This window comes from Astyanax mexicanus, chromosome 6, assembly GCF_023375975.1.
Source record: "Astyanax mexicanus isolate ESR-SI-001 chromosome 6, AstMex3_surface, whole genome shotgun sequence".
NCBI classification, from domain to species: Eukaryota; Metazoa; Chordata; class Actinopteri; order Characiformes; family Acestrorhamphidae; genus Astyanax; species Astyanax mexicanus.
The window spans coordinates 1,063,990-1,072,969 of NC_064413.1; the positions used below are offsets into that span (position 1 = coordinate 1,063,990).

Consider the following 8,980-nt stretch of genomic DNA (forward strand, 5'->3'; position numbering starts at 1 on the left):
GGACTGGAAAATAAATGTGAATAAAACATTAAATATTAAAGCATTTAATCAGGTTGAGCTAAAATAAGGAACTTGATAAACAAAACAATACAAATTAAATGGTAAGAGTATTAGAAAAACAAGCAAACAATATAAGATTTAATTAAGAATAAATAAAATAATATAGTATAAAAGGATACAAGTGAACAGGCTAACATGTAAAGCAATACAATAAAGAGATAAACAATTATAATAATAATAATATATAATATAATATTATATATAACTATATAAACAAAAACAAGGAAACATGATTTTAGAAAATCTTTATGCTCACAAATGTAAATGTACTACTCTAAAACCTACATGTATTGTAATCGAAAATCATTATTCTATTTTTGTTGCTATTTTATGATGTATTCTCCTGTCTCCTTTTTTCTAACATTTTTTCCTTATTTTTTATTGCAACCATTTAAGCTTCATTTAATACAATTAAACTGGAGAGTATGTTTAAGGCATGGACTGTAAATACGTATATTATATATTAGTTTAAGTATATTTGAGTATACGTGTATATATTTTATGGTTTAAGGTAAATGTTATTTGAGAAGGAACTAAAAAGTAAGAACTATGTTTCCACTCGGACCAGTTATTGTGCGGCCCTGTGCTCCAGCTGATTGTAGAATAGTAGACGTGTCCATTGAAGCAGGCGGTTTTTACCTGTTTACCGCAGATTTTAACGGGTTTAGCGGGTTTTAGCGGGGGTTTAGCGGGACTCCGGGTTCAGGAGCGATGGCTACAGTGGAGGAGCTGAAGCTGCGCGTCCGCGAGCTGGAAAACGAGCTGATTAAATGTAAACAGAGGAGAAGCAGCGAGGAGCAAAACCAGCCGAGAGGGAGGATAGAGAGAATGAGCGCTGAGGTGGTGGATTCAAACCCATATAGGTCTGTAATACAAACACATATATACGCACACACATACATATATATGTATATGTATACATATATAAAAATACACACATATACAGCTCTGGAAAAAAATGAAAAAAAAAGTGTCTGAATCAGTTTCTCTGATTTTGCTATTTATAGGTTTATGTTTGAGTAAAATGAACATTGTTGTTTTATTTTATAAACTACAGACAACATTTCTCCCAAATTCCAAATAAAATATTCTCATTTAGAGCATTTATTTGCAGAAAATTAGAAATGTCTGAAATAACAAAAAAAGATGCAAAGCTTTCAGACCTCAAATAATGCAAAGAAAAGAAAAAGTTCATAATTTTAAAGTTTTCAGAAATCAGAGTTCAGAAATCAATATTTGGTGGAATAACCCTGTTTTTTATCTTGGTATCATGTTCTCCTCCACCAGTCTTACACACTGCTTTTGGATAACTTTATGCTGCTTTACTCCTGGTGCAAAAATTCAAGCAGTTCAGTTTGGTGGTTTGATGGTTTGTGATCATCCATCTTCCTCTTGATTATATTCCAGAGGTTTTTAATTTGGTAAAATCAAAGAAACTCATCATTTTTAAGTGCTCTCTTATTTTTATCCAGAGCTGTATACATACATACCCACACTCACATGTTCCATATGGTAGCATTAGGCTATGTGTTGGCTGACTGACTCAGATCACTGTGTTATTTTCTCTTGCAGTCGACTGATGGCCCTGAAGAGAATGGGGATTGTGGAAGACTATGAGGTGTGTTATTATACTGTATCTAAATACTGTATCTAAAGTTTTCTTTTTTTTAAAATAATTATCGCATTTGACATTTAAGGTGGAATGGAGAATTGTCTGTGTGTTCTGCTGTAGAAAATCCGCTCGTTTACTGTTGCTGTGGTAGGAGTGGGAGGAGTGGGCAGCGTAACTGCAGAAATGCTCACAAGGTGTGGCATTGGTAAGGTAATGCAGCTTTTTACTCCTAATACATCCACCTCTCTCTCTCTCCCCGCTGTGTTTTATTATCAAGTCTAAAGTCAGTGCAGTTTTGTTTTCCCCCAAAATCTTACAGCACTTCATATCTTACAGCTTCCCTCTGCTACTGACAACTTTTATGGAGATTCTGGATGTATTTCATTTTCCAGCAGGACTTGGCACACTGCCCACACTGCCTCTTATATAATATTCAAATTTTCTGAGACACTAATTTTTGGGTTTTTATTGGCTGTAAACCATAATCAATAATCAACAATAAAATAAATAAAGGCTTAAAATAGATCACTCTGTCTTTAATAGATCTATATAATATATGAGTTTTACATTTTGAACTGAATTACTGAAATAAAGTAACTTTTCAATTAGGGGTGTGCCATATTGTATCGTAGGCAATAATATTGCTAACCTATTTGAATATCGTGAATGATATAATATCGTAGAGACAGATTATATCCGTCCAGTATCATTAATTTTACTTCCTGGATATATAGAGATATTGGAGTGCTTTATTATTATTAGTATCATGATATTCTGAATCATTGACTTTGTTACAAATGTATAAAAGTATTTTTTAAATAACTTAATCTCTCCATATCATATAATTCAGTGTTTTGTCATATCGACAAGATTATTGTTATCATGTGGAAATACCATGAAATATTGTAATATTATTTTAGGGCCATATTGCTCACCCCTATTTTCAATGATATTTAATTTTTTTATATGCACAGTATGTATGTATATATAGATTATTGCTGATGCTCTTTTGGCTGGTTCTGCTTTGATATTATGAAGTGATGCTTGGTTTTGCTCTGCAGTTCTGACTGAATTCTCTCTGTTTCTGCTGTGTCTGTAATTTCCTCTGCAGTTGCTGCTGTTTGACTATGATAAAGTGGAGCTGGCCAACATGAACCGCCTCTTCTTCCAGCCACATCAAGCAGGGCTCAGCAAAGTGGAGGCAGCAGAACACACACTGAGGTGAGAGAGACGCCCAGAAACCACTGACAGCAAAGAGTGAACAGACGTTCAGCTTCAAACAATGAGCAGAAAGAAAATAACATACAGTACTTAAAATAAATAATAAATAAACCATCATCATCAGTCTCCCTTACTGCTCACATTTCACCTGCAGAAACATCAACCCTGACGTTGTTTTTGAGACTCATAATTACAACATCACCACCATGGACAACTTCACACACTTCATGGAGCGCGTCAGGTGTGTATTTTATTGTATTTTGAGCCACTCCTACTAATGAGATCTATGAGCATGATTATTAGCTAAGGGTTCATATTTATTGGTGGAAAAAATACAAATAGTTTCTGATTTGTCTGATTGTTTTTGCACCATAAGACCCTTTTTACACATGGATTTTATCCTGAAATTATTTTAACCACATGCATTTCTATTTTGTTGCTAAACACGTCTTAATTTAACATTTTTCGCACCATAATGTGCACTTAATATCCTTTTAATCTTCCCAAAAATTGACAGTGCACCATATAATCCTCAGTGCTACGTATATATGAATTCTACCAGTCAGGTATTAAGGAGAAGTAATACAGGAGTTTTGCTAACAGCACTAAGTGCAGTGCGATGTAGCAGTTAGCTGCTAATGCTAATGCTGCTGCACCCAGCCTTAGTAGAAATCTGGAAATCTAAGCTTACTGCAAATAAACTGAAGCGCTTTACTCACCCAAATAAACAGTTTCAAAAGGGAAATCTGTATAGATTAACATCCAGCACTTTTTTTTTAAATAATGAAAGTTTTGTTTACTTATCTTACCTTTTACTTATCTTTGACGTCTGTGTGTAGTAATGGTGGTCTTGAGGAGGGGAAACCTGTGGACTTGGTGTTGAGTTGTGTGGATAATTTCGAGGCTCGAATGGCTATTAACACAGTGAGTATTTAATCATGATACATTTTAGTACCAGTTTTACTTTTAAATATGCTTGTTTTGAAAAGTAACATCTGCTCATGTCCTAAAGAAACGTTAAAGGGCTTATTTTTATTCTCTTACTTTTTGAAGTGTATAAACATTGTGATTATGTTAACAGTTTGTTACATTGATTCGTCATGTGTTGATTATTTTATCTATTTTTATATATTTGTATTTTTGTTTTTTTTTCTGTAAAGCACTTTGTGAGTTGTTCTGGAAAAGTGCTATATAAATAAAGATTATTTACCACTTACTAATTGCACTAATTTACACTAACAAGGTGCACAATAATTTTCTGATTTATTAATTGTAAATATTGATGCATCCCTATTAGATATAATAAATATATACAAAAACTAAATATTGTAATTAAAGTAAGCTTCATATTCACAAATATCATATTCTGTCTCACCACTTGCTAATCTAAAATGATGGTAAAAAGGTTTTTACAGGAATTATGCAGATTGTTCACATGTTTTTAAATGATTCTGTTTGTTTGTTTATTATTTTGTAGGCGTGTAATGAGCTGGGTCAGATCTGGATGGAGTCTGGGGTCAGTGAGAACGCTGTATCTGGACACATTCAGCTCATCATTCCAGGAGAAACTGCCTGTTTTGCTGTACGTCTAAAACTAACCTGCACAGCACAGTGCTGGCCTTTATTCAGCCTCCTGTTATTAAGCTGTTATACCAGGTTATAAACACTAATTCTCCTGTTGATTATTCTGTATCGCAGTGCGCCCCTCCGCTGGTCGTAGCAGCTAATATCGATGAGAAGACCCTGAAGAAGGATGGAGTGTGTGCTGCCAGTCTTCCCACCACCATGGGTGTTGTTGCCGGGATCCTCGTGCAAAACGTCTTAAAGTAAGAGCCAATCACAGCTCACGCATCACCAGCGCTCAATTCCACAGGTCTTAGTCTTTGGACTTAGGTTTAATTGTTTTTAGTCACATTTTAGTCCTTTAGTTTGCTATGGTGTTGCTAGTTAGTTGCTGGTGGTTGCTATGGTGTTGCTCTGGTGTCTGTGGTGGATTCTAAGGTGTTGCCATGGTATCTGTGGTGGTTGCTAAGTTGTTTCTAATCGATTGCTACCTGGTTGCTAGGGTGTTTCTATGGTATCTGTATTGGTTGCTGTGTTGTTTCTAAGTGTTTGCTAGAGTGTTGCTCTGGTGTATAAGGTGGTTGCTAAGGTGTTGCTAAGTGGTTGCTGTGTGGTTTCTAATCAGTGGCTAGCTGGTTAATAGTTTTAGTCACATTTTAGTCCTTTAGTTCGCTATGGTGTTGCTAAGGTGTTGCTCTGGTGTGTGTGGTGGATGCTAAGGTGTTTCTGTAGTATCAGTGTTCGTTGCTATGTTGTTGCTAAGTAATGTATTTGCATAAATCAAATTATAAAGTGGAATAACACAGCTAACATGCTTTACCCCTTAATAGTTAATATTACATTTGGCACATTTTTCATTTGAAGTATCGAAAATAGGCACCGATTAAGTTAGTACCGAAAGATAAACTCTGTAGTACTGAGTAGGGCTGCACGATATATCGTTTAATCATCGTCATCACGATGTGCACATGAACAATAGTCACATTGCAGGACGTGTGATGTCACTTAAGGCAATTAAATAAAACATGTCATGTTGCAGTGTTTTGTTTTTTTGACACAAGAAGTAAAGTAGTAGATACACAGCGCTGTCTCTGTGTCTGTGTGAGTGACAGGCTGCTGCTGCCTGAGAAGCGCAACCTTTTTTGGTATCTAATTTTCTATACCCAGCTCTATTGGGATGTAGTAAAAGTGATAGAATGCCAGTGTACTGTTTCTTCACTTGCCCCAAACTGCTGGCTCATTAAAACTGAATGGAACTTGCCCTAACGTAACTCATCGAGGGCCCAGCATGACTTCCTTCCTCTCCGCTGCTTTCGTTTGTGAGGCGATGTTCTTCTTCTTTACACTGATCTGCTATAATATTCTGATGGTGTGTATTTCAGGCATTTGCTCGGGTTTGGAACGGTCAGTTTCTACTTGGGCTACAACGCCATGCTGGACTTCTTCCCGACCATGACCATGAAGGCCAACCCCCAGTGTGATGATAAGCACTGCAGGAGACAACAGGAGGAGTTCAAGGTGATCACCTGCCTCCTTCGACACCTGTATCAATACAATTTACCATATTCCATCTTCCTTTCTCACAGAAACATCAGTTTAAAGCTGTAACTCTGCATTAATAAAGCCAATAATTTATCTTTAAACAGAAAAAAGAAGCAGAGCACCCAAAACAGGAAGTAGTGCAGGAGGAAGAGGAAATAGTGCACGAAGAGAATGAGTGGGGTGAGTGTGCCACACACACACTGCGGTCACTTTTTTTTTTGGTCAGCTTTTTATTTTCAGTGCCGCTGCGTGGGATTTTGTCCGGTACTTTCTGTGGGTTTTGTGGTGGTCATGAGAAACACAGGCAATTTTTTACCATTTGGCATTTTGTTCTAATGAGAAAAGAGAGGTTTTATATATAGTCATTTTTATATATATATAAAAAAAAAAAGTTAAGAGAGCACTTCAGTTTCTGAATCAGTTTCTCTGGTCTTGCTATTTATAGGTTTATGTTTGAGTAAAATGAACATTGTTGTTTTATTCTATAAACTACAGACAACATTTCTCCCAAATTACAAATAAAAATATTCTCATTTAGAGCATTTATTTACAGAAAATGAGAAATGGCTGAAATAACAAAAAGATGCAGAACTTTCAGACCTCAAATAATGCAAAAAAAACCTAGTTAATATGCATTTAGAAACAACAACAATACTAAAGTTTTATCTAAGGTAGAGTTCAGAATCAACAATTGGTATTTCTGTCTAGGTTGTATTCAGTCAGTGGAGCTCCTGTGTTTTCCAATGCCAAGATAGCAATACTCCTGAACACACCTCATTTCCATCATTGTAGATAAACATCAGTGTAATATATATATATATAGAAGGAGTATATTGTATAGTGTCAGTATTGTGTATTGTGCTGATTATTGGCCCGGCTCCTGCTGTGTTCTGTAGGAATTGAACTGGTGTCTGAGGTGACGGAGGCGGAGCTTCAAGCTGCATCTGGACCAAAACCAGATTTACCAGAGGGAATAACTGTAGCGTACACCATACCTGAGAAGGTACACAACAATTACAATCACTTTATTATATTATAACTTAATACCTACTGTTACATTACCTCCAAAATTTCCCTCTGGGATCAATAAACCATTTATCCACATATCCATCCATCCATTCATTCATCCAATTTTCTTTGTTTCTCTCTGTCTACTTTTCTTTTTTATTATCTATCTACTTTTTTTTCTTTCTTTGTATCTGTCTGTTTCTTACACTATATCTAAGGTTCTCTCTCAGGAAAGTGGTCAGACAGAAAAAGTAGAGAGATAGAAAGAAAAGTTTTTCTATCTGTGTACTTTTCCATCCATCTATCTATCTTTGTCTACTTTTCTATCTTTCTATCTTACTACTTTTTTTTTTATCTCTCTTTATGTATCTACTTTTCTATCTCTCTATCTATCTACTTTTTTATCCATCCATCCATCTATTTACTTTTCAATCTTTCTTTCTATCTACTTTTCTTTTTCTTTATCTATCTACCTTTCTTTCTATCAATCTACTTTTCTAACTTTCATTCTATATGTCTACTTTATCTTTCTGTCTGCATTTTTTTCTCTCTACATTTACATCCATTCATTCATCTATCTTTCTTTCTGTCTACTTTTCTCTGTCTTTATCTGTCTACTTTTCTATCTTTCTTTCTGTCTACTTTTCTATCTTTCTTCCTATCTATCTACCTCTCCATCCATCCATCTCTGTTTAAATTGTTTATCATCATGTTCTCTCTCTCTCTCTTTTTCTTTGTTTGATCAGGATGAAGGTGCGTCTTCAGGACAGACGGTGGAGGAGACGGATCAGAGTCTGGAGGAGCTGATGGCTCAGATGAGAAAGATGTAGAAGAAGAGAAATCCCCCCCCACCCCCCCCCCCCCTCACCTGAGTTACAGGTGTGACATGAAAACTGACACCTGCACACGGAGAACATGCTGTTTACAACTGATTACCACCAACAGAAAACAAAATAAGAACTCATTTATCCTTTCTTTAAAAAAACAAACAAAGCTTTACTGTTTTAACTAACAATCATTATTAACATCATGGTAACGTCAGGTTTGAATGAACTGTGTCTGAGTAGAGCCTGTATTTAGTGTTCTTATTGCGGGAACACTGTAAATATAAAATGAAAAGTGTGATTAATAATGAGAGACTGCATTATTTTCCCTTGTTTAATCCGACTACTGTATAACAGTCACTGTAATCATCATAAAGCAGAGGAAATACTGTCCAGCAGTTGTATGAATTATTATTATAATTTTACACCGCTTATAAACTGCATCTCAGTTATGTCTGCAACTCAACTTCATTTGCTGAAAGATCTTTAAACAATTAGCTGCTTTTGATCAATAAATTATTTATTGGCATTCAAGTTAACGTCATGCTGAAAGTCTCTTTTTAATCACATACACCCTTTTTTTTTTTTACCTTTTACACCAAGAGGACACAAGAACGATGCTAAGTAAGGGTGTTTTCTCTGCATAATGTTCATGTGAGTCATTCGCAGTTCTACTCGACTCTTTGAATCTTCAGATTGATTTAGATTCGTGCATCGTGCATCTGTACGCCCAAGTTTACCTAACAAATGTAAAGCTTTTAAAAAAAGTAAAACTGGAAGCGAGAATATAATTGATAATGGTCAGAAATGCCAGACTCCAGAATATAACTATATAGTAAAAGTACAAACTTTTTTTTTCCCCAAATACAGAGCATTATGCACTTGTGTATCGGTTCTTAATGAACATTTTTATTAAATATTAGGTCTATTATTAGGTCTATGCTTCTTCAGTGTTGCAATGTTAATTAACATCATTCTGAACAGATTTCACTCGTTTAAACAGCCCCAAAACTTAAAAAAAAAAAAAAGCTCGGTTTTAAAGCTTTACTTACTAAAATAATGTGGGGTTTAAATCAGGCTCAGGCTCATACTGACTGTTTGAAGACTTTGAGACCTGACTTCTCTGTATCCTTTTCTGTATCTTTATAAG

The 8,980-nt window shown here is 35.3% G+C and overlaps 1 protein-coding gene across 2 annotated transcripts; it reads left to right on the forward strand.

The window, feature by feature from the left end:
• The first annotated feature begins 621 nt into the window (after positions 1-621).
• On the forward strand, positions 622-8,369 carry uba5 (ubiquitin-like modifier activating enzyme 5). Of its 2 annotated transcripts, XM_022666953.2 has the most exons (12): positions 622-923; positions 1,633-1,678; positions 1,793-1,882; positions 2,784-2,893; positions 3,048-3,134; positions 3,733-3,817; positions 4,371-4,475; positions 4,592-4,719; positions 5,839-5,974; positions 6,103-6,178; positions 6,895-7,001; positions 7,753-8,369. In XM_022666953.2, exons 1-12 carry the CDS (start codon positions 772-774, stop codon positions 7,834-7,836), a joined length of 1,206 nt encoding a protein of 401 aa, XP_022522674.2. In that variant the 5' UTR covers positions 622-771; the 3' UTR covers positions 7,837-8,369. The 2 variants fall into 2 exon arrangements, with proteins under 2 accessions (XP_022522674.2, XP_022522675.2); XM_022666954.2 differs by lacking the exons at positions 622-923; positions 1,633-1,678 and having other exon boundaries at positions 1,793-1,877.
• Positions 8,370-8,980: the final 611 nt, after the last annotated feature.

Bases quoted from the DNA above. Each gene is read 5' to 3' on its own strand.
- uba5 (XM_022666953.2), top strand. From the start codon at position 772: ATGGCTACAGTGGAGGAGCTGAAGCTGCGCGTCCGCGAGCTGGAAAAC. The intron at 3,135-3,732 runs GTGTGTATTTTA...GTCTGTGTGTAG, and splicing joins CACTTCATGGAGCGCGTCAG to TAATGGTGGTCTTGAGGAGG. The intron at 7,002-7,752 runs GTACACAACAAT...TTGTTTGATCAG, and splicing joins CGTACACCATACCTGAGAAG to GATGAAGGTGCGTCTTCAGG.